The sequence below is a fragment of the Vairimorpha necatrix genome, chromosome 12 (genome assembly GCF_036630325.1).
Source record: "Vairimorpha necatrix chromosome 12, complete sequence".
NCBI lineage: Eukaryota > Fungi > Microsporidia > Nosematidae > Vairimorpha > Vairimorpha necatrix.
Window position 1 is genome coordinate 123,865 of NC_088827.1, and position 27,043 is coordinate 150,907.

Below are 27,043 nucleotides of genomic sequence, written 5' to 3' on the forward strand. Positions count from 1 at the left end.
TATGTCGATGTTATGTATATTGCAAGGCCTATTTAGTTACGCAAAGAGACAAAATTACAGCTACTAAGTTTTTGAAGCTTGCAAATGTTTATAGCCTTAAACAAGAAGTATAAATGGTTAGATTTTGGTTAAAATCGCAATATTCATCAAAAAAATGTCGAATTAAATCAAAATCTATAGTTAAAACAAACTAATGATTATATACTAAGAGGACATTTATATCATAGTCGTGTATAGAAAATTTAACAAAGTTTTATTTTACAATATTAATTTGATTGCTTTGTTTCTCATCAACCATTGTAGATAGCTTCATGTCCATAGACCAATTTTGTTTATTCCTCTAATTTATGTCTATCAAAAACTTAGATTAAAAGAATAATAAAAAATTATAGAACTAAATAATTATCAAAATATAACTTTGCATGTTTTTGTTATTACGAAAATAATGAGATATACAGGTTCACTAAAAATCACAAGCATAAATGCTTAAATTATAATATGAATCATAAGCAAAGTATCAATACCGGACAAAATGTGCATTTTAAGTATAGGTAAAGTCATAATAACACAAATTAGTAATTTACATAATAAACATTTTGACAATTATCTAAAAATATAGTTTGTTTAGATTTGTGTCCAAATTTGAAGCAAAAAGTTAGTTATATTTTATTGAGTTTTCGATTAAAGCTATTTACTATTATGCTCAGATCATTATTGTCAAACTCCTTAGCGCTTATTTAATCGATATTTAAAACATTTTGCATTTGCAATAGAAGTCATTTTTTTAATTGACTTAATTGTATTTTCTATGTTTTTACTCCGTTAAATCTCTTGATACTAAAAGAGTCTAGATTAATGTCATGTGTATGTGATCATAATTGAAGCATTACTAAAAAAAAAATGATGACATATTTAATTTTCTATAGCATTAAAATATCAATATCTAAAATTTAAATAACATAAATATCATATGTAGAATATATATTTACGAACGAAGCTATGCATATAAGAGTTTTAGTTTATAATTTTTTTCGTTGAAAAATGAACTAATCTAAAGCTTTTATATGATTTTTTAATTTTACAAATGATATATAATCTCTGCTTCAAAAATTAAAATACATTAGTCCATTAAAGTCTCCTTGCAATTTCAAACTTCAACACCAATAAGTCAATTTATACGCTTTTTTAGACTTATATAAATATATACTGTAATTTGGTTATTAACTTCTATATAATTACTAATCGTTTTGTTGACGCTAAAAATATTAATTAATATATAATTTACTAATAAATATTGAGAAATGGCCACAGTTAAATTATACTATAAGCAGAGGGAAAATAACAAAAAAATATTAATATATAAAAAGTTGACAATCTTATGCCCATATAATGCTTAAAATAATTCATATGATCGAATGCACTGGAATTTTAAATTATTCAAATAAATTAAATTTGGTGAAGGCGAGCGATATAATGTCGTATAAAAATTATGAAAAAAAAACTAATGCCTCTGTAGATGAGAAAAAACTTCCGTTTAAAAAAAGGAAAAGATTATTAAACTCAATAGCTTTTTCTGAAAACATTTCAACGACAAATACTCTTCCTTTAAACACCGATTATATTCATAGTAATGATAATTTAAACCAAGTCGGCCAATATAAATGTGAAAAACAAAAAATAAAGTAATATGAATTAAATCAAAAGCATAATAAATATAATAAGAATCAGATAAACAATTTCGATTTTAATTCGGCACTAGAAATACTAAATGACATAATAGAACATTGGAGTTCGGAAGATAAAAAACAGCCATATGACGATATGATTATTATTTGCGACAGTTCAACAAGCGAATACAAAAATTATATAAAATCTAGAGACACTATCAATAGAGTTTTCTATTATTTTAGAATTAGTTTAGAGTTTCTCATATCTACAATCAAGAGTGCTTTAAAAAGATCTTTAAAAAACGAAAGATGTACTGTTTTATTATTCAAACAATTGTTGTTTTGTGAACAATGCGTTAATTATATAGCCAAAATGACAAATGTTAAATTGAAATACAAACTTTCTAGCCAGAAATTAATATTTATCTATAATAGTATACCTATAAAATTAAAAATTTTTAATGAACATTTGAAACTAGTTGAAAATTTTAAGATTTTTAAATTCTGGATGCAAAAGACGTGTGCTAATGTTTTAAACGAAAATGAGAAAAATGCTATAAACATAATTGACGAAAAGTTGAAAAATTTATTTCGAAAATTAAGAAAAATAGACGAACATTGTTCAAGTATCGTGTTGAACCTTAAAACACTTAGATCCAAATTTGGAAAAAAATATGTATAAATCTTTGTTGTTTGATATAATAGACCAATCAAGACTAGCAACAACTATTTTAAAAGAAATAAAATTTTTTCGTTGTAATTGAGCTATTTTCGTAATATGTCAAGGACAAGATTAAAAATACGACTACACATCTACCTTATGATAATTTTATATTAATTTTAGAAATAAAAGATTTTCTTTTGTTTTTTAGTTGAGTATTGATCTGAAATAATTCTTGACGTTTTTTATGGTTTAAATTGTGGTTAGGAGGTCTATAACTCGGCTGTTTAAGAATTAGTTTGTTTTTTGACCATTAGACATTGAAACTCAGCATTCGCTCGTTATTTAATTTAGATAATACTTTAAAATGACATTTTCGTGTTCCGATTACAATTGTATTTCTATTATAAAGTCTTTGCTAATACTGCAAAAAAAAAAAATTATGCTTAAGACAATATCCATCTGGTATATAGAATTAGATTTTGTGGAATGACAAATGTTACTTTACGACAGTAATTTATAGAAAAAAAAATTTTTATAGAGTCATTACAAATAATTTATTAGTAAATGAAAGGACTTATAGAAAATGCATCTCAAGATATACCATAGGCCAAGTAAATTCTTGTAAGTATAAAGCGACACAGTGCTTCTTAAACATGATGAAAACTATCAAAACACGTTATTACATTTATAGATAATCATAACGTCGTTATGATGCATACTTTGGATTAAAATTTCGACGTGTGATTGCTAGAGAAATATGTATCTTTAGTAGACGAAGTAGATATGGCATACATATATAAAGAAATATCGCAATAAAAAAGATTCACAGCCGTGGAGTTTACAACCCTGGAAACATAACTTTTAATTGCATTCAAATACAAAACTCAATGATGAGTTTGATTCAACCATCAAAGCTTAAGTTTAGTGTTACTTACATATTTTGCAGATTACGAAAAAATTGTCAATAATAAAATATTTTCGATCCTCAACGATATAAAAATACAAAATTCAAAATTGTGCAAATATACAAATATATTACAAAACATGATACGGACAAGTCTGATCATTTCAGAGGCATATCAATCAAAATTATCAGAGTCAATTAATGGTCTACAAATAAAATCGTAAATAACGCATACATTTAAATTTTATAGTGATGATGTAAATTGAAATTGAGACTATTCAGTTTTTCTAGACAACGTTTTTTTTCTTATATTTATACAAAATTGTGATTCTTTGGGTAATTAATAACAATATTTGCTGTAAAAAAACTGTTAGTAAACGGAGAGTTGATTAATTAAGAAGAATTTTATATGAAAACAACTAAGTTTTAATAGTATCTAACACTATGGACATATTATCTTTCTGCGTTTTTTGTTTTACTATATTGGTAGGATATAGACACAGATACTAACATAAAAAATACAATAAATAAGATATAAAGCGAGTGTCGTTTCATTGTTTGTTGAGAAATTGTCCAGAAAAATAAAAATTATATAAGAAATTAAATAGGTTTATAGTTCATATATAAATTGAATCCTTTTCCATATTTGTATATATAATGACACATTGTAGAAACTAAAACAATGTATAAGATAGGTACATATATTTGAGACCCGAACTTTTGATATTTGGTTTATCAAAAAGTAAATATTTTGTTTTGATCTCGGGCAACCCTTTAATGTTTTTTACTTTTTTTTAATACTTATACAATGTTTTTTGAAAAAAATCATACTTCTCTATGTTTCTTTTGATTTTTTATGTGACATGTGCGGCAAACAACAATTAAACCAAGAATCCAAATTTTTAAAACCAAATAAAACACTACCAGTTGATCATACTAAATTACAAGTTGTTTCAGTAATAGATAATAAACCCCCCCCCCCCCAAATAAAAAAAGAAGGGGAAGTTCTTTATAATTTATGTTTGATTAATACACATCTTATAAAAGAATTTACCGTTTAAACCCATTATCTTTTCGATTTCATAACAATTCTAATGCGTACACTAAAATCCTTTGTTAAAATTCAAAGTAAAATACCAAGAAATTGGTACAAAATCAAAACAAAGAAAAAAATATGAAGAATAAGAAAGAATGTAAATTATGACTAAAAAACTTTAAGCCTCATATCGAAAAAAAATTTAAAAGATAAATAAATTACGACAAAATCGAAAATAAAATTTTTAAAATGATTCAAAAAAATATAAATCTCATATAAAAACATAAAACGCATCAAGTAGGTTAATCACAAGTTTAAGACTAAATTTTGATAATAACCATAATATTTATAAAAACATGGTTAAGGTTTTTAAACATTATAAACAAAGAAGTTTCTACATAACCAATTTCTATTCTTACAACATTGTATTTAATTTGTTAATAATATGTTGCCCAACCAACAACGTTACAAGTACGAGAGTCACATATTGATTATCGCGTAGGTAAAATATATAAGCGATTGTGAGCTTTATGTAAAAAATTCAAAACTTTTCTGTATAATTTAAAATGATCATGTTAAAGGGCATTGAATACAAATGAAGAAAATGCAATTAGACGAATATGTGCAAAATTAAGATTTTTATTTATACATTTACAAATAAACAAGTATTGCTGAGATATTGCATTATATCTTACAGTGTTGGAATAAAAAAATAATCAATGTAATTAATTATTTTGCCATTTTAATTTTTCAAACAAAAATGTAAGTTTATGTTTTGTCTGCTCGGATAATGTAAGCTAAAGCACGTGTGTCTATTGTTTACTTTGTTAGTACTGTCCGCCTCTTCTGCCTTTAATGTTTTATCCCATCAAAGTAAATTCTGACCAAAAAATTGAATAATTTTTTAAATGGAAAGATTGATATTTTAATGAAATACGTAAATAAGAAGCACAACTTTTAGAGTTTATCTCTATAAGTTGCATTACAGATGAGCTTTCATGTGTTTTTAGAAAGTTTTTGAGGTTTCATTTTAATTCAACAATAAATGTTCATTCTACTAAAATCGATATCTAAAATCTAACGTCTTTAATAAAATACATGATATAAATAATAAAATTATGTAAAACTACTGATATACGCAAAAATGCGACAAAGTTTTAACTTATATTCGGTAACTTTCATTAAATATTTTATATCAAAACTGAACTGATATTTTTGGTTATGATATATTTCTGATATGACGTATTATTATTCAGAAAAGCGTTATCAAAATGCTTAGAACATTTGGATGATATAATTTATAAAATATTTGGTATAATGTATCCCATATATAAAAAAAAGACTTTCTTAACCCACACAATATAGTAAAGAAATATACGAAAATGTCTGTGCAACGTTTTAAATGCTATTTATTAAATCTTATATATTTAAAAATTATTAATTATTTAGATATATTTTTTAAAATTGAAATGCCACCTTTTGTGCTATTTTTTATAAATAAAAAATTATCCGCCCCTTTGATATGTTTCAATTTATTTTTTTTAGTAGTATGTAATGATATTGCAAATCAAACTAATGATTCTAATCTATTGCAAGCAAATTATTACTTGCAGTACCAACATAAAAAAATAAATATTATACGGCCATAGATGAATACAAAATACATTGAAAATGCGGAAAAAATTGTACAATTCGTCGAATAAAAAATAGAAATCAACAGCCCAAACTAGCAATTTTATTCCAGCAAATTATTATTCCAAAGATGAGCCAAATTAAATCGATAAGCGTATAAACGAGGATCAAAAATGAAAGACAGCGGAACACAATCAGAATAAAATCAAAAAAAATTTTGATAGTTAATACTGTACAAAATTCAGTATTAGACAATCTGAAAGATAAAATTCAGAAGATAAGAAAATCGAAATTGGCGCCATAAAAATAAAATGCGATACTCCACCAAACGAACTCAAAAAAGATTTTAAGTTTATCAATAGCATTGTTGACATATTTAAAAGTTTCGAAAGTGAAACTAGAAACAGTTAATAAAGTTATTCTCAAAGATTGTAGCGAAGAAAACCATAAGAGATTATTATATGACTAATATTTATTTCTTAAAAGTTGCTTGAAATATAAATAATATGTTACCTAATGAAAAGAGGCATTAGACCAAGAGTAATATATTGATAAAATTATATTTTAAAATATATAATCGACTCAGAAATTTTTTTATACAAAGTTTAAGTAGTAAAAAATTTTAAAAATTTACCATAATTTAAATAAACATATGTGAAAATTCCTTAACTAAAGATAAAAAATATATGTTTTACCAATTAAGTAAAAATTCGCGATTTTTTTCAAATTATAATCAAATAGATCAAAGTTATCTTGAAAGGACATCAAATCAAATGTTTCATAGAAAAAAAATGAAATAAAATTAAATTAGGTACAAAATAGGTTTGTAATCTATAAACACAAAAAAAAATTGTATTCTACATTTTTTTAACTAATATGCTCATTTTAGTCAGAATACAAATTAAATATTTATTTTTTCAATGGTAAGACAAGAAGAAACTCTCCATAGGAATCGTCAGTAGTTAGACTTTTTTTTGTAATACAAATTCTCTGTCATACTTTTAACAAAACTCTGACATTTTTAACTTTTTAAGGAAAAAACAATACCCCTTTGATTATTGCCTTTGGACCAAAAAAATCAGTAAATATTTTAGACTATATCGCAGGTAAAATATTTACAAGTAAAAAAATATCTAGTGGGTTCATTGCCCGGAAGAGTCATCATCAGTTTTACTTATAAGACCTCTGATTTCATCTTCATGCATACATCTATTTGCCCCTAAGTTTTTTTTTCATAATTTTGAACTCTATAGCCATTTTAATCTGATCAAGTTGTTTTTTATGTACTATAATCCTTAGAATATAGTATTACACATTAATTCTACTGTCCGTTTCAATAAATTTTTTTTATTTTCAAAGTTCTTTTCTTCCGCTTCTTTACTCATCTTAGAAATTATGGCAATAAAAATATCAACATTTATCCTCCTTAAGAATAGGGTCATCAATGATAAGTTTGAGTTGAGATATATGCCTTTTAACTTTCTTTTCCCGGCGTCTAACATGTACTTATTACCCTCTAGATATTTCTTAATTTTACCTCTTAATTTAAATCTCGATGGCCCCTTCTTATAAATTCCTTCTTCTTTCATAATTACTATATCGTCTTTATCCAATTTAATTTTTTTTGATTTTCTCATTTGGGCTGTATTATATGCAACAATATTCTTAATTTGTGCATTTTTTAATCAATCCGTATTTTCTAAATAGAAAGCTTCATTTGGAGTCATCCTCGTAGCCGAATGATAGCTATTATTGTATATCTCTATTCCTCTGTTAACCTTTTTAGTAAGTAATTTTTCCTTTTTATTTTTATAGATTAAATCTTGTATAGTACGATTAAACCTTTCTACACGCCCATTTGACTGGTGATGGAAATGTGTGGTATAATGTAATTCTATTTTATTTGCTTTGCAATACATTTTTACCTTACTACTGAGATTTTCTTTCGATTGATCTAAGTTCAATGTCTTCTAAAGCAAAGCTAGATTTATTTCTTTTATAAATTTAACTATATTTTCATCTTTTCTCTTATTTATCAAATTAGCAAATCTCTTTCTCGTAAAATAATCAATCCCGGTTATAATGTATTGTGTGTTTTTTAAACCTAGCATATCTATAGCAATTCTTTCTCCCTTTGCATATGAGGTGACAAATTTGTGTTGCTTAGATTTTTTAGAATTATACTCGTTGCATTTTTCACATCAATCTATAATTCTTCCAATCAAATTGTGTGAATTTTTTATAAATACCTCTCTTATATATCTCATATTTCACTACTGTATCCCACGGTAAGTAACTCATTATGAATTTCTCGGATCATCTGAAGCATTTTTTTTTCGTCTATTTTTTCATATTGATTTATCAATCCTTCGTGTAAATTCAATCTCTTATCGTTTATTGCCAACCCCGAATTCGACTTAACAATCTACATGAGGAATTTCTCGATCTCGTCTATATCTAATCAAGAATTAAACAATTACAATCTATCTAGCTATCTTTGTATTTCAGAGACTGATTCTCTTTCTATATAAAGCTTCTAACGCTTTATAATCTGTGACAATTTCAAAATGTGTACCGTATACAAAATATCGAAAGTGTTCCATTGCCCATAACATGGCTAGACATTCCTTTTCGCTAATACTATCTTTAATATCATGTTCTAATAGCCTTCTCGATGCAAATGCAATTGGTTTTTCATTTTCATCAAACTTTTGCGAGAGTATTCAAGCTATCCCTTCATTGAAGCGTCGGTCTCAGTTTAAATTCTTTTGACCAATCTGGCTGAAATAGTCCGACCGTATTGTAAAAAAATCCTTTTAACTTCTTTAAAAGAGTTCCCTTATATATTTGTCCATTTAAACTCTTTCTTATCTTTCATATATTCATACAAAGGACCACATACAATTATACAGTTTTTAATGAATTTTCTATAATAGTTTATGGCGCCTAAAAATTTTTGAACCTGTTTTTTGTCCTTGGGTGGTTTTAATCCTCAATAGCTTGCATCTTATCTATGAACGGAATAATGATGTTGTTTTTTATTTTTTATCCAAGGAATATAACTTTGGATTGTCTAAATACAGACTTTTCCTCATTGATTTTGAGACTATTTCTAGTAAAAGTTTTCGAATTCTATTATATGATTCGTCATGCTCTTTTGCTGTTTTCCAAATATTAAAATATCATCTACGTAGCAGAAACAACTTTTACCAATTTCATCTCTCAAAACTTTATCCATTTTTCGTTGAAAAAATTGCAGGAGCATTCTTAAACCCCCGTGGCATTACTTATCACTCATATAATTTATGTTTATATCAAAATTCCGTTTTATATCTATCTTTGGTGCCAAAGGAATTTGAAAAAAATCCATCCTTCAAATCCAATATAGAAAATACTGTCATGTATCTTAAATTACAAAGGATTCACTCTATTCTTGGTAAAGAATAATTATCCTGTTCTGCCAACCTATTAAGTGCGATTAAATTGGTTGTAACCTTTACAGTGCCATCTGTTTTTATCGCGGAACTCAAATTACTACCCCACGTTGATTTTGAGTTTTGTATAAATCCCTTTTCTAATAATTTATTAATTGTAATTTTGATTCTTACTTTCAATTATTTTGGTAAATTATATATCTTCTTATCACTTTTGAACCTTCAGGTATTTTGATTTCACATGTATAACACAGTTTCTCAACATTATTAAGTCTAATTAATGTTTCTCTTCCAAAGAGGATTTTTTTCATTTCGTACTTTTGGCAATATATAAAACTTCGATCTATATGAGTGTCATTTATATGTGTAATTTGATATGACATGTTTTTTTTTATTTCAAATGATTCTTCCAAACATGTCCAAATTTTTAATGTTATTGTGTAATTATGTTAAAAGTATAAATCTTGCTACACTAGCACTATTTATAAAATTGTAATTTGTACCTGTATTAAACAATACTGGAACCTTTTCCCCACAAGTGTAAACTGAATTTTTCTTATCTAATAAATCTCTAAGTTTTCTAGTAATTTCATTGAAATTTCTCTTAAGATTATTACTTCGCTCTGGCTTTCGACAATTCAAGCGTAATGCCCTAAGCTATTACAGTTGTACATTTAACTGTTTTCTTGTCCTGAAGTTTAAAAGAATAAATTTTTTCAATCATTAATTTTGTATTTTAAATCGATGTAATTCAACTATACACTCACTTTCTAATTTCTTGATTGTCTCTAGATTTTTGTCTGTAATATCGCTTTTTGCCAATAAAAATCTTTTTACATCGCCCATTCCTGTTTTAAGTCATGCTGTAATTATATCAATGATTTTCTTTTTTGCAAGTTTATACTCTCTAGCTGAATCTCTAACTCATTCTATAAACATTAGAAGTTTCTTCATTTCGTTGTACCATACGATATAATCAACTATAGTTAACTGTTTCTTATGAAATTCGCTTCTAGCCAACTCTTTCCATTTTTCGTAATCCAACGAACACCTCCTTTTTGTGTCCATTACTCATGGAGCCAATCTACTAAAGTAATCAGCTCTTCTAATCAAATAATCATTTTTCCTCTCATCGCACATTTCTCTGAAGAAGGTCATATTTTCTATCTTCTACATTCACTCATCAAAACTTCCTTTTTGATGGTAGTTTCAACTGGCTTTGTTATAATATTCTCCACAATTTTATTTTTAAAGTTCTTTTCTCCACTTCCTTACTTATCTTAGAAATTGGAAAAAAAATATGAAAATATCAACAATTTTAAACAACGAATTACAAAAAAGCGCATTTTCCAAGTTTTATATAGTATATAAATACTTAAAAGTACATAATCGTAGACACTTGACCAATTTTTTCGGTCTAAACATGCATTCTAAACTAAATTATCCTCTTTCCCTTTCTATACAACAAACTGGTTTATATTCAATTATTTAGAAAAGAATAAAATATATTTTCGCAAAAAAAAAAAACTTTTTAATTTTAACAGCACATTTTGTTTATACTATTTTTTTGCTTATAAAAGAGTCTTCAGTCTTCATAGTTTTATTTATTCTTCTCTTAATCACAATTTACCAAAAATTAAATATAGACAATAAGAATTAATTTACTTCGTAACATTGAGAATTTTGCATACGAATTTAAAGTTTTAAGCTAGATTAATTGTTTTTAAGCAAAAACATAATTAATTGCAGATGATATTTGTTTTATTAAGTTATATACATATATAAAGGGTTAAAATTCCTCGTTGATATATTTATAAATTCTACTCTTAATACTTCAATAATGCACTTTACAGCTGTTTTGTTTTTTCTGTAAGTAACTATTAGCAAGGATTTATAGTAGCTCTGTTCTCTATTCAGATTCTGTTAAATGATTCTTTTCTTGGGCCATATTCGTTAGCTGATTTTATCATATTTTACCCAATGATGATGATTTTTAAATGCATAATCTGTTATATTAACATTTACCATAAACTTTTTATTTCACAGTATTAGTCTATTGCTGATTTACATTATTGTATAGTTTAATAAAAAACGAAATGCTTTTATGGTTATAATATGTAGATATACATGCGTGTCAGAGCAAAAATACTGTTAATAAACAAGTAACATCAAAAAATAAATATAACAGTTACGTCAATTATTGTGTTATTCTTGGCTCTTATTACTTCATCTCGCTCTGCTATTATTTATATTATGTTCACACAAGTTAAAAAAATAGAAATATATTGTGAATTTATTGTAAGTACCCTTACGTATTGAATATTAAACACAGTAGAGGCATTTTTATTAGGCTTTTGGAATTAGAATTTATATATTTGACGCTTTACATTTAAAACCATTTATTAATTAAAAATCGCTAAATTACAAACACATAAAATAAGTCTACTACTGCTCTCAAAACCAAATTTAACCCAACAAATTCCCAAGAGATACGATACGCAACCTACAAAACATTTTTCAAATTATGTTTTCGAACCATGCATTTCTTTGATTATTTCTATTACTGAATTTATACGTGAACACAATTGATCTTTATCATTATAAAAGTTGTCGATTTTTTCTTTTAAAATTTTTAGATCGTTAAAAACAATATTTTCGTTCTTGCTTTTGCTTTGATTTTGACTTTTTAAGAGAATATGTATTGATTCAATCAGTTCTGATATATTAATAGCACGCGTTATTGTTTCTATTTTCCATATGTCTGAAGACAAAGTGTATAGCAACTGTATAGACTTTGTATTTATGCATAAAAATGTCTGATTAGGCATCATAAATCTGAAGATATCAATAACTAAACTAAAGGAATCAATAATTACTTTGTCCACAGAAGAAGTCATTTGCATGATTTTATTTTTAATTCTTATAGCGTATCTAAAAATACCATTTCTAAAAATATAGTTTTTTCGTCTTAAATATAACCTAGATGTAAAGAGTTGTTCTTTATATTTTTTTTTTATTTGGTCTATACATATATATTTATTTGGCTCATGAAATATGATAAGTTCGGCTTGTTCTTTTATATTTTTAAAATTATCACTCATTTCTTTATATTTCGAATAAAGTAAAGAATTTCCATTTATTTCGTTAATACAATTTTTTGTATTATCGTCTTTATTTTGACGTATATATTCGTAAATATTGCCACTGGGATTTTCCAAACTACTAATACCTAAAAACTCCCCTAGATTGTATTTCGGATTATGCTCATTTTGCTTAGAAATTTCTGCTCTTGCTTTAAAATTAGTGTTGTAAGGCATCATTGTTCCCTCTTTTTTTAGATTTACATCTATGTTCACCTTTTTTTCGTAATTTTTAAAATGACCGAATTTGCTTTGAATGTGTTGTTTAGTAACTTCTTTATTTTCTTGGGAAATTTGGTTGTCTAATGATAGGCTTTTATAACTTGCATAAAATTCCATTATGTCCTCAACATCTTCATACTCTATAATTTCATTGTTTCCTTCGGCCAGAATCGACTCAATATCAAAAACTTCGTCTAAATTTGCTTGATTTTCAATTGGAGATGACTTTAAAATTCCATTATTATTATTATCTATGTAGTTCGAACATATATATATTGAAATGAATATAAACATAGGGGCATAAAAAACTTCTATGGCTACAAAAAAAATTTAAAAAGCAATTGTTGAGTCTAAAACAAGGTTTTGAATAATCTTGTTTGATATATAATTTGCAAAAATCTATTCATCAATATTTACTTAACCATAACAAGTAGCATTTGATGTATATAAGTGTTTTGATAAAATTAAATTATAAATTGTGATAAAAAAGATGTACTTTTTATGTTTTATTAAAATCACATCAATAAATAATAATTTATTAATGAAATAACGTAATGAACCCCCATTTTTAGTAGTAGCAAAAATTATAATATACGGATGCTGAAAGATACAAGGTGTTTCTTTTCTCATAATTGTAGTTTCAACCTTTAATTTCTTTTGTCTTTCATACGAGACTAAATGTTGTATAATGACTTCAACCCTATTATAGATATATAATTTATTTTGTATGCGTCATACAATATTCATGCATTCCCCCAAGTCGACGCAAAAAAATATCATGTTATTATTTATACCTTTAAGTGGCGCATTAATATGATATTAATGTGTCTAAACCAGAATTCAAATTCTTTGCCTTTTATAAATCGTAGGTTCTGTCTATATTTTTTCACATCAAAGCTATTACCCTTGAAAATCCTTTTATATAATCTCCGAACTTATGAATTTTTAGAACAATATATATCATATATTACACGCTTGTTAAAAGTCTAAGAATATTTTCCAGCTGAACTGCCCAATTTAGGTCCTATACTAAAATTTTTGGATCTAAAACCGTATGGAGAAAAGTCCCCAACGTAAAAATAGACTTTAAAAAAAAGCTCTTAAAAGGAGACATAAAAATGAATAAATTTACTGTAAATTATCATCCGTAAAGTTTATAAGACGCGTATTTCTTCAAGAAGTTTCTAACATTCATGTATTGAAATTCTATATTATAAATCTTATTTTAATTTCTTGTATTTGTTAAAAGATTGTTTTTCTTTCTTTTGTTATTATGTTTATATATTCAAACAATTTCAAATTCCTAACCACATTAAAAGCTCAGTTAAACTTTGATGTAGTAATTTAAATTTTCTTTTATGTTAGAATTTAAATCATTCACTCAATTATTTGTAAATAGTATGTACAGTACTATCTTTCTTTTATATAATTATGTCAAAAGGGTTGGATTAACTAATTGTTCACTAATGGTAATGAAGTTTTTTTAAGTATAAATACTATAACCACGACATAAAACTTAATTAATTGTTTGGAAATAATATTAATACTTTCTTTGCTAAAGAATATTACTCATAGCATACATTTATGTAGAAACTAAAAAAGGAACATCCTTGTATAGTTTAGAAAATCAAAAAGATTTAAATTATTTTAAATCTGCCTGTGAATAATGAAATACAATAAAAAATAATTTTTGTGTTTGGTTAGACACTATGTAATGTTTTGTGTTTAGTCAACTCGAAAGTTAATCAAAATTATTATTTAATAATATTGCAAAGTTATAAGAAATTTTAAAATCTTCTACATATGCTTCAAATTTTATCTTTGCTGGAAGAGTAAGGGCAAAAGAGCAAAAATATGCTACATCATAAAAATGACCACTAAATCCCCCAAAAGGCTAAAGGGCAAGTAAAATGTTCCATTAATTGTAAATACCTTTATATTCGAGTCGTTTTTTACTTTTATCAGATCAGCATGCTGTTATTTTTTCTTTAACACTTAAAAAATTTCATAGTGTATAAATCCAAGTTCAGATCTTGTCATTAATAACTTATTTCAATGTCACGATTATTAGAATAGCTAAAACTTTGATTCACTTCATGTAAAAAAAATTTTATTTTCTTTTCATGTTATGTATACTTGAATGTAATTGTAATTCTGAGTCATCGAGCAGCAATGTTGTTGCAAATACAATTTCATTTTGTGTTTTTCTGCTTGTAAGGGCATCTCTATAAAAATCTTTATACACAAATAGCATTTAAATTGGAAAGTACATAGTTTTTTATAATTATGTTTTTAATAAGTCGATATTTCAATTGATAAAATATTTTTGCTTATACTACAATTTAATCTTAAAGTAACAAGATTATTTTTAAATAAGCCGGGCGTTTTTGTGGCTGTTGAGAATATAGATTTAATAAATTTAACCCTTAACTTACAATTGTCTTTAACATGGTGGAGAATAAAATTATTGAACCCAAACAAAAACAAAAGAAGAGATCGTAAGTTCCGTCGAAGCATGTCACGTAAAAAAATGCAGTCTAGGTTAGAAAGGGGATGGTTGGTTGTCTAACAGAAGAGAAGGTGATGGCTTGCATCAGTCGAGGGACCCGGATAGGTGAAGACGTAAAGTAGCTATAAAGAGCTATGGAGAAACAGTATTGACTGTAATAAGATCTGGCATAAGAGTTGTCGAGATTGAGTGTGGTGGTAATCCCACTATTCACATTAAAGCTATCGTGGCAAGATAGTTGAACTAATAGTGTTCAAAAATCCAGAGAGATTTAAAAAGAGAAAAAAATCAAAAAGAAACTGTGTTATAGTCGAAGAATGAGATATACGGAAAAAATTCGATTTCATTGTTGGGAAGACATGTGTAAAGAAAAATCACATGCCCATAGACTTTATGTATTATAACAGGGAAAGAAAGTATCGCGAAGACCAGGCTAACAGGGATAGTAAGACGCGGTAGAGTAAAGCGCAGCCCATGGTCAGTTAACATAAAAATGCACTTTTATTTTGAGAGCCCAGTAGTAGGCGTAGGAAGTAGTAAAGATAATTTCATCGCCCAATTCTGAATTTAGCGCGGGGATGTTGAGAATATAGATTTAATAAATTTAACCCTTAACTTACAATTGTCTTTAACAGTGGCGATTTAACTCTTTTTATAGCCTTCCGTAATTTAATTTCCTATGCCTTTTATTTAAGCATGTCTTTCTTTCTGATCTTGTAATCTTCTTTCATTTTTCATTTTAATAAAGTTCCTTAACATGAGAGGAATTTAAATTTTGGTAAAAAAATCATACAGTCTTCTAATGCATTAAACTGCATATTAGAATTGATATATTTGTTATATTTGTAGGAAGTGCTACATATGTCAAATATATGGTGTTATTGTTCGATATATTTGACATGTCGTTTCTTTAAATATTTTATAATAATTAAAACCATGTTTTAATCCCACCAATATTGTATTTCTAGTAATTATTAGTGTCGTATCCTTCTATAAATATTATATATTTTCAACCCCATGCAATTCGTAAATAATAAAGCATTTGACAATTAGTATCAAATTAATATTAATTTTGATTTTAAGAATAAGGGTTTTCTGTCAATTCTGTTTGTTCATTTCGAAATTTATTTTAAAGGGGTATTCTTTCAAATCTTCTATTATAAGTTGGCGGCCTTTTCCACAGACCGTTTGTTACAAGTTTAGTTTTATTTTCCGCCAGAACTGCTTTAATCAAATCCTTTTTAGAGTATTCTTGGATCCAAAACTTATATTTAGCTGCGAGAATTGATCTATGGTTCAGTACCTCGTAGGCTTTAATCTCAAAACTAAGCTTCTGGGGTTGAAGCATACCATAAATTTGTTTTCGGTTGTAAGTAATTTCTAGAGTCCCGACTATAATACTACATATTTATAAATTACTCTTTGTGTTTTTATTACGGACTACAATTTTGTTCTTTTTTCTGGCCATAGAATAATTTACGCCGTTTATTGCGTCAGATAGATTTAATTAAGATTGTCGACAGATATTTTATTTGCATCGTTGTGTTAACTATATATATTTTTTATACGCAAAAATTATATTATATCATTCAAGTCGTAATTTTCGAGCATCTCCGCATTTTTCCCCCACTTTACTTAGCGCTTCATAAAAAGTAATAAAAAAATGAAAAAAGATAAAAATCAAAAATTTACATTCCGTAGTTGACGTGAATCTCATACTATTAATATATCTTATAAGCCTTATGGGTCAGTAATCCTGTGTTTTAGTCATTTACATTGTACTCAGCTTACGATGAATAAAATCATATGCCACTTATTAAATTTTTTTCGAAATGATCAAAAAAGATATGTTATATTTTTTTTATTATAAAACCTTGAAAACTATTTTAGAGAAATCTAAGTATCAATGATAACGAAAATTGAAGAGAATAAGCATTTTAAATTCCCTTGTACACAATACTGTCTAATAAGTATAAACACGAAGAAAGCAAACCATATACACGAATTATTCTTAGGAAGTAAATTTAATCAAAGATAATGATCTCATGGTTTAGTAATTGACTACATTATATAATTTCGGCAAGTATATGTTATACAGAACAGTTATAAATTTATTTTTAATTTAAAACCTAAAGAAATTAATAAAAAGTTTAAATCTGTACAACCAAATTGTTAAATATCTCGTTAAATTATGTATACATACATACGAAATTTTTATTAATCTTTAGAAAAATATAAAAAATATATAAATTAATCGGCTCTAGGGCCTATTCCCGGGTATTTTTTTGTTTAAAGGTCCCCCCTTTAAACAAAAAAATTATAAAAAAAAAGAAATCTCAATTATTAATTTTGAATTAAAAGTTTTAAGAGAGTTAAAAGGGCGTCTTTATAGGCTTGGAATCATGAGTTTTTAAATTTCTTCTCCTCCAAACATATTCTTCTATATACTCTGGCATTGAATAACCTGGTATTCCTTTCCTCGTTTTGATGTCCGATTTGAAATGAGACCACTCACATACTATTAAATTAGTGTGGTCTCCATCAGCATTGGTGAATCCTTCCTCATGGTTCACGATTTTATGTACTCCGCCAATCCCACCAACAGCGTATGGATAGGATCTGTGCCCATCTGTTTTTTATTACAGACATAGGACTAATATTTTCAGAGAAAAAGTCGAAGAATGTTTATTTTTATATTTTGTAAAACTTTAAGAACTAGTTTTCTAGTTTTTTCTTCTACTGCGCCAATTATCCAAGTAGCTTTACTAATTGAATCATACATTTCAGATGGTGACTTAATAAGTTTTCCTTTTATTATAACACTCTCATCCACTTGTATTGGGTGCTCTGGCCCCAATTTCTCCCATATATTCTTATTATCTTCAGTTATTACTTCTATAATATTCCTTTTAATTCTTTTTATAGTATTTAAAGAAACCGAAGTATTTTTATTAATATTATATTCATAATTTTTTTTGAACCATGAATATATTATAAACAAGTATTCGCTTGTGTCTATCTTTGGACTTGAAATTTTTAGCCCCTCAAAAACTGATTTGAATTTTCTACACAATAAGTTAGTACATCTGAATCGAAAACCGTTCGAATAAGAAATATCATGTTCCAAAACCATGCTCTCATAACATTACGAGCATGTTTTAAATTCTTCAAGTAAGCCATGCCTTTGAATAAAGGCCATGGCTGCTTCATTTGAAAAAATGTCAGATCTCGAATTTCTTGGTTCTTCTTCAAAATTATTCATTTTTTAGGGGTTGTAAAAATTTCCCAGTTTAGGGCCTATTCCCGGGAAATGCCGTCTTTTTTACGTTCATTACCCGGGAATAGGCCCTAGCGCCAATTAATCTAATTTAAAAATTGAATTTATTATAATGGTATTAATTTATTAGATGTCATATTATTTTTAAAATCTTTTTTTAAAGATTTTTGGGGGATTTTTATTATTGTTAATCATTTTATCAATTGGAATTGACTAATTCCATCATTATTTATTGAATATATGTAACAATTAAGATTTTGTAGTTATACTAAATACAAATAATTTCGTAATATCAATCATCGAGAAACTTTTTTCTAAATACTAGCGTGTTAGTGTTTATGTTCATTTCTCGTACCCTTCCCTTTGTAATATTTTAAATTAATGTTATTGAAACATCACAAATCACAAGTAATATTTTATAATATAATAAAGATGTTTAAAAGTTTTATTCATAATTATTCTTGGCGTGTTTACCGGGGAGCTTGCCTGTAGCAAGGAAGCATTCAATGATGCTACGGTTTGGGGAGCCGTGAAACCCGGAGTTAAAAGAGTTAAAGGGAAAGGATTGTTTATTGTTATGAAAAGAGTTTGGCTTATCTGATTTGTAGAAGGAAGAGTGTTGTTTGCGTTCTGATGTTGTACCATGTTGTTTATGGAATTTCTCTATTTACATTACATAGTAACCAATAGAAAGAAATTAGATTTGGCTGACCAATAATAGTCGACCATAACTAATCGTTCCGAAGAAGCATCAGCGTTTAAGTATTTATTGGTTATTATAAATCATGTGGTATGATCCATTATACCACAATTCTTTTAGCGCTTTTTTATATTATTAGAATTTAAAGCATATTTAGAGGATACTATTATACATAAGTTCAGTTAAGGTACGTTAAATAAAAATACGACAATAAAATAATATTTAACGAGTTTGATTTTGTACAATGATTTTTAAATTAATTTCTTAAATAACGTTTTTAAAAAATTTTTATTACCATATTTTTTCGTTCATTTAAAACTTACAAAGGAGTCTAATATGTATTTGATAATTCTTATTTTTTTTAACATTCGATCAAAGATAATTATAATATTCTATTTATTTATAGTTTTCCAATAAAATAAAAAGTACATACAAAGTTTAAGCTTGCTTTTAAAAATTAAAAAAAGCAGTTTTGAATTGCTCATATTTTTATTTTTTGTTGTAATTAAAAAATTTAATTTTTCATTGTTAATTATATGTTCACAAATGTAAATTAAATAAATACTCTATTGTTTCTGCAGAAGAATTTTATAATAGTACTGTTTAATTTATTTTTATTTCTATTTCTTTTAAGAAGATTTGTAACCCCCATATGCTTCATCATATTTTTTTTACGATATGTACTGAAGTATTAATACAAACAAATGAGTCGAATTTGTTAGAATCGAACATTATACAACATGAAATTGAAAATGAGGCGACCTCTTCAACAGTCATAAATCAAAAAAATCTACCAATAAAAAAAAGGAAGAGATCATCAAGCAATGCGAATGATACAGATGAAAACTTAGCAGCACCTAGTTTATATAACAATCAAAAACTTTTTTATTATAATGATAATCCTAATTCATGCGCTAAACGTTCACGCGATGACCAAAAAATGCGTTCTGAGAGATTAAATAAAAATAATAAAAGAACACTTATTCTATTATACGAATGCATACTGGAATTAACTGAATTAAAAAATCAAATTATTTTATGGAATTATGAAGATTTAAAATTACAAAATGACACTTTGAAAATCAATTGTGATACGACAGCTAATGATTTTATGAATTATGATAAAAATAGGAAAATAATTGGTGAAATTTTTAGAATATCAAACATTGATTTGACTAAATACTTGACAAAATTAGCAACTGTTATTCAAAATGTTAATATCAATGAAAATTGCAAGTATTTGTTATGGGGACAATTTCTTTATTACAAACTATGCATTCAATATATAACTAATATGTTGCCCAACAACATATACTATATTAACTGTAGCAAATTGTTGATTTGTATATACCGTAAAGTATATAAACGACTCAGTATTCTAAAAAATAAGTTAAAAATAAATATAAAACATAGCAAATTTTTATTTAATTTGAAAAAGACATGTTCATGCCAATTAAATGTAAATGATATTTCTGCTATCGAGCACGTGGAAAGAACTATACTATACTTATTTGCAGAATTAGATTACATTGGCAAAAAGTGTAGCGATGTCATTTTAAATCTTAAAATTTTAAGAAATAAATATGGAATTAAATAATAAACACATCAACATATTTTAAGATCACGAAAATTAAGAATGCATTTTATTTTTTAAATACTAAGAGGTAATAACTTTATTGGAGTTCTTATTTATCATAAGTATAATTGATCTTTTTTATATGTGTATATAATGTTTGCTATGATATAAACACAATGTCAAAACATGTTCTACTATTAGTATAAATTCATAAAGTTTAACTGTTTTGTGATATATGGTCTGAAACCAATCACAAAAATTTATTTTTAAATTTATAATTAATTGATTGGTTATCGCTTTTAGCAAATCGTAAATAACAAAAACTTCATAATAAACAATAAAGAAAGAGCACAATTTTAGATCAGATTGATTTTAATAAAGATAACGAAGATGGTGCCCTTAGCACAGTGGTAGAATGCAATGCTTCCATTGAGCAATGGCTGGGTTCGATTCCCGGGGGCACCAAAATTGTTTCTACTTCTATGATGCAGTTGGAACAACTCAGATGATGAAAATGTCCACGACTATCATTAAGTTGATTGAATGAAACGTGTGTGTGTTCAGCCACAAGGGGATTAGCATCTAGTGTAGAAACGCACCTCAAAGCCAAAAAGCAGTATATCGCCCTTTGGTGACTTAATTATACATAAAAGTATCTAATGGGTACGGCCTAGTTGGAGCACATGCCCGGTGCACTCTAGAGTGAGATCCTAGAGCTAAAGAGAGACTAGACGAAGTAGGGCAATAGAAGGTCTCGTGGACCCTATCCTACATGATTCTGTAACACGGTGGCCGAAACTAGTGGGAGACTGATGGTCAACGCAGCCCAATAAAAACGCCGGGCTGGGGATGTGGTCGTGTAAGGAGCCGTGTGTGCAATACGGATGATTGTAGGGACCTTTGAGTCAGTACGATGATGTCTCTCCTCGGGTTATAGATAACCATGCCCGTTAAGTATATCCGCTGTGAGGTCACTCTGGACGCGATTTGAGGTATAAATGGAAAGTGTTCTCCTGGAGCCAAAGTCCAATGGATACGTCGAAGCTTGCTGCCCCGGCAAGTTGTATGGAGGGAGTTTTAGTGAGTAAGAATCTCACAGTGCCAGTCGGATGAGAATCCCACCCAAATCCCTCTGGTCCCTATGTAAGGTTTCTCCCTATCTCTTACTTGCAAGAAAAAAAAAGATAACGAAGATTAGAACCCCAATTAAATCAAGACATTTTGTATATTACAAAAAATAAAGATTTTAAATCAATTTTAAAATGTTTAAATTATTCGATGCTTATATTTTCTTTTAGGTTAGAAGTTTTAGCACTTAGAAATCTAAAATTTTTCAAAGAAACTAAGTTTGTGATTCACATAGTTTTTAAGATGCAAACTTCAATACAAAAAGTATTTGTAACTTAAAACAAATACTAAACTGATATGAGGTGATTATTTCTCTAACTATAGGTTTAATTAATGCAAAACCTAAAATATGAAATATAGAATAATTCAACTACAAAAAATCCTTAAATTATTCGGCAACAATAAAAAACACACAATAAACCCCTGTTATATTTTTTTTGTACATATCAAACATTTTTATATAATTTAATACCTAATTTTCAATTCTCAATAAGGATGTTTTTCTTTCAATTATGTAATTACCACACGGTAAAACATCATTACTTATTTTATTGCAATTTTAATTTTGAGGTATCAATTTTTTTCAGCTAACTCTTTCTTGTATTCGAGAAAAAAGACAAACAATTTGATGAAATGTTGGAAGCCGAATGAAACCACTTCGGCTTATAGAATGTAAAACTAAAAACAACATCAAATATTATTATTAGCACTATTAAGGTAACCCGATCAAAATTAGTGACTTATATAGTTACATGAGAAGGTTTGGAATTGAGATTAATAGAAAAATATGGATGAACTGGAATTTTTATATTGCTTGAATCATACGAATAGTCCAACGTACTAAAGAGGGCGAGGAGACACACTCTTTGTATTGAAGACGAGAATTCGATCAGGATGATGCCTAAGAAGAGATAACTAATTGTTTAGTCACTAATGTAAGAGTAACTTTAAAAAAAGAGTTTTACGTGAAAGTTGAACCTGTTAACTATTTAAGTTTTTGAGTATAAATTTTGAGTAGCAAAAAATGCATATTCCGATTTTCATAAGCTTGACGAGGAAATAAAATTTAAATGTAAAACAACGTAATAAAACTGGCGATTTAAGTAATTTAGTACAATTAATAAATAAAAATTGAAAGACATAAATATCAAAATCTTCACTTTTTAAAGAAATAGTATAGTTAAAACTTTATACTGTAATTCTGATGTCAAACACAATAACTTAAAATAAAAAAACATTCCAAATAGAATTAAAATTCCTTAAATATCATAGAAAATGTAAAAATAAAATTATACATAATGATTTTGATCTGTTAGATAAATGATTAATTATTTGCGTTTGTTTTTTTATTTCGATACTAAATTAAAACATTTATTAATGCTAATTCTTGAATTAATTCACAGCAGCGTCTTAATGTTTTTTTTTAAATTATTAACTACTATATTTTAGACAAGTTTGAATGTATAACTACATTAACCAACTTATTTGAAGCTCTATGTCCATATCATTTTCCTAATAATCAACATACAACTTAATCTTCGAGATTGAAATTTAGAAAAATTGATATAGTTGTTTTACAATAAATTATTCACTTTGGAAATCAAAATACTTATGTTTCCACGATATGTGATAAATTTTTGTTTCGATTGTAATATTTTCTATTATCTCAAAGAATCCAATCTCTAGCATCATTCCATTAAGCGGACTCTATAAACATATAACATTGCTTGAATCTAGCTTGTTATTTATGAGTCTTGTCCTCATTAATACATAAAGAAGTGATTATTGATACTACCCCAACACCGTAGTATCTTATATGTAATGGTTTAAATAGTCAATATCTTATAATCTGCGTTAGATCTCCCTCTGCGTAATATTAAAGCTTTGAGTAATTATAGATTTGCCCAAGTATGTCTTAATATAATTTATTGTTGTGAAATCTCATAATGTGACCTAAAAAGCTTTCACGACTCCAATAATTATAATGTCGATGTATTGTTTCATGATTCTTAATGAATATTGGATAATTTCCAGCTCCGAATCTTCGTTTAAAAGACTATGGAATGATCACAAGCAAGTAATTTGTTTCCGGCTATGTAACATTCGCCAAGAAAAAAACAACCCCGCATGATAAAACTTTTGATAATAATTTGAAACCAAACTAAGAAGAAAACTATAATAGTAAAAATGCAAAATAAAAAAGTCTTTCTTTAAATGACAATTTTTTTACACCTAGCTCTCTTTTTCACAATTATTTTTAATTTCAATGAATTTGCTAAAGTTTTTATTTGACAACTTGTATTTTTGATTGCAATTCTGTCCTTTTCAAATAACGTTTTATACTGATATTACTGAGCTGGCGGTTTTTTTAATTTAGCTACATACATGTACGTTTTTTGATTTTAAATGTATGTTTTGATATTTCTCCTTATAGATTCTTTTTTTATTGATATTAAAATGATGATTTCTGATTATTTACAAGACAAAAGGAAAGTTCATGGTATTTGATAGTTTCCTGTTCATTTTTATATAGACTTCTTAAAAAGCCAATTTTTTAAGTTGGTATGTTTTTATTAAAATATAAATTTTGCATGAAAACAGCATAAATGTCAAGTTTTAGCTGTAATGACATGTATAAGCTTTCGTGAACTACGGAGAACTCTTTTAATGTTATATATATTATGTTCCATAATGAATTTATGTTATAATTCTTTTAGATTATTTTTTTTACAATTATCTTTGACAGTGAAATTGATTGAAAAATTTGACAGCACTTGTTTTGTAAATGTTAGTAATTAATAGTATATATATAGTATTAAAATTATATTACCTCGCTGTATCAATCAGAATAAACAAAAAATTATATTTTATTGTGATTTATCTAGTATCAATATGAAACTTCTTTGGTTATCATTTGAAGTTTTTTTTCTAAATTGCTGTTCTATTTTCTAGTATTTAAAACATATAATTGGTTGCTGCATTAAAACGAAACTCGACATGTGTAATTTAATTACATGTTTTGTTACTAGATTTTAACTCTATAAATTCAAAGAATCATAACTAATGTGTTTTAATGTAATTTAAATTAGATTTAATAAAATATGTAAAATAATAATTTTAATATTATATTTTTTTATGAATATAAAAGAATATTTTTTTGCCCCTTAATATGTTTATATACATTTATTTAGTAGTTTGTACTGAAGGTATAATACAAGCACAACAAAAAAAAAATTTGGATACGAAATATTTAACACACGATTATCAATTCAACTTTACATTCGATGAAAAAACCCTTCCATTTAAAAAAAGAAAAATATATATTGGTGAACTAGATCTGATCCATTTAGACAACAACATGATAACAAATAGTGGCCATTGCGAATTGATGCCCAATTTAAAAAAAGAGGAAAATAAACCTTCTATTAAGCGTAAATATAGTTCTACGACATACAACCCAAATAGAATAAAACAACCTGTAAATTCTAAGAATATTAATGAAATTGAACAATCTACATTTACCTATCATAAAACTTTATCAAAAAAATTGGAAGATCAAATACTAGAGTGGGACAAAAAAGATAATAATAAAAAAACAACAAGCTATGTTTTACAAGGCAATAATACAATGGAAATCTTGGCATTCAATAATAGCAAAAAAACCATTAACAAGCTATTCTCGGCGTTTTGCGCAGCATGTAAAATGCACTTTGATAAAATCTATTATGAAGTGAAAAATATTCCCCAAATGAAAGATCAATTACATTTTTTTAAGATTTGTTTTGAATATTTAGAAAAAATTTTGGGGAAAAAATTAAATTATAAAACAGAGAGTAAAAAAATAATAGCATTATATAATACTTTACCGCAAAGAATGAAAATTTTAAAAGAAGAATATTTGATAGTAGAAAGATTCGAAGTTTTCAAGTTTAATATCTCAAAACAATACACTAATAATAATGAAATTAAGGTTTCTTTGCAAGAAATATCACAAAATTTGCAAAAACTATTTAATAGTATACAACAAATTAAATATAGCAGCGCAAAAATAACAAAAAATTTGAACGAATTAATATTAAACAATAATTAACTTAATTTTTTTTTTGTACGAAAATACAATTTTAGGAATGTTATTATTTTAGTCCCGAAAAATATACTTACAGGATTTAAAATTTTTTATTTTAGTCTAAAAAAATAAATGAAGCGTTTATGCGGCAAATATAATGATAATAATGATGATAAAGTCATGTTCGCTGTTTACAGTTTTAAAATCATTTTGTTTATTCATATAGACCGAAAAAGTCGACCCTTTTGATATCTGATAAATACAGCTGCCGTTGCTTCGTTTTTTTTTGTTTTTCTAATCATATATACAAATTGCAAAAGAGAAAATATATATTTTTCATATCTATTTATTTTGCGACCATGTCATTAAACTCATATCACATATTATGACTATTAATCAAAAAACATTAACGTATTTATATTTAGTGGGAAAAATGTAGTTAATAATGTATAAGATATTATCAGGTTCTAAAGAATGTTATGTATACTGGGTTAAAAAAATAAAATTAAGCGGTATTGAGTTATATTATAATTTTAGGAGAACGGATAATACAAAATTTTACTTGTAAATTGAAGCATAAAATTTCCTAAAATATCAAAAATAGAATACTACGTATAATTTAGCATACATCCTATTAGTTCGTTTTAGAAATAATATTAAGCAAATTAATTATTTCGTGTTCAAAATAGTATCCTCATCAAAGCAAAAAAATGATAAATATTAACTTAGAATCGGCCATAGATCTTATGTATTATTATATTGCTTTCGTTAATTTTTACAATAAATTTTGCATTTAGTTTATTTTTTTGTGTTTTCTTTTTTTATGTTAAACCGGACTAAAATTCCGATTTTTCCGGACTCTTTCCAAAACGCAGTAATCTTGGTAATGATGCTGCAACCGTCATTGAACCTTTTCGGTAAAAAAACTTAATATACACAAAAAACAATAATATATGAGGGCCTTGGTCCTCAACCAAAAAAAGAAATAAGTTTATTACCTTATACCTTTTATTTCATTTTAGCTATATACTTTCATTGTCATAATTTTTTTTTAAGTTTGTAGAAGAAAAAATATTGTACATTTGAAC

The 27,043-nt window shown here is 26.5% G+C and overlaps 3 protein-coding genes across 3 annotated transcripts; 2 read left to right on the forward strand and 1 right to left on the reverse strand.

Moving 5' to 3' along the window:
* Positions 1 to 11,859: 11,859 nt before the first annotated feature.
* VNE69_12032 (uncharacterized protein) lies at positions 11,860 to 12,993 on the reverse strand (the record flags this gene model as incomplete). The annotated part of the gene is made up of 1 exon (XM_065475120.1): positions 11,860 to 12,993. The coding sequence occupies one exon, from the start codon at positions 12,991 to 12,993 to the stop codon at positions 11,860 to 11,862; it is 1,134 nt and encodes a 377-aa protein (XP_065331192.1).
* Positions 12,994 to 19,837: 6,844 nt separating this feature from the next.
* On the forward strand, positions 19,838 to 20,782 carry VNE69_12033 (uncharacterized protein; the record flags this gene model as incomplete). The annotated part of the gene is made up of 2 exons (XM_065475121.1): positions 19,838 to 20,421; positions 20,599 to 20,782. 2 exons carry the CDS (start codon positions 19,838 to 19,840, stop codon positions 20,780 to 20,782), a joined length of 768 nt encoding a protein of 255 aa, XP_065331193.1.
* Positions 20,783 to 25,058: 4,276 nt separating this feature from the next.
* On the forward strand, positions 25,059 to 25,979 carry VNE69_12034 (uncharacterized protein; the record flags this gene model as incomplete). Its single annotated transcript, XM_065475122.1, has 1 exon — positions 25,059 to 25,979. The coding sequence occupies one exon, from the start codon at positions 25,059 to 25,061 to the stop codon at positions 25,977 to 25,979; it is 921 nt and encodes a 306-aa protein (XP_065331194.1).
* Between the last annotated feature and the right edge of the window lie 1,064 nt (positions 25,980 to 27,043).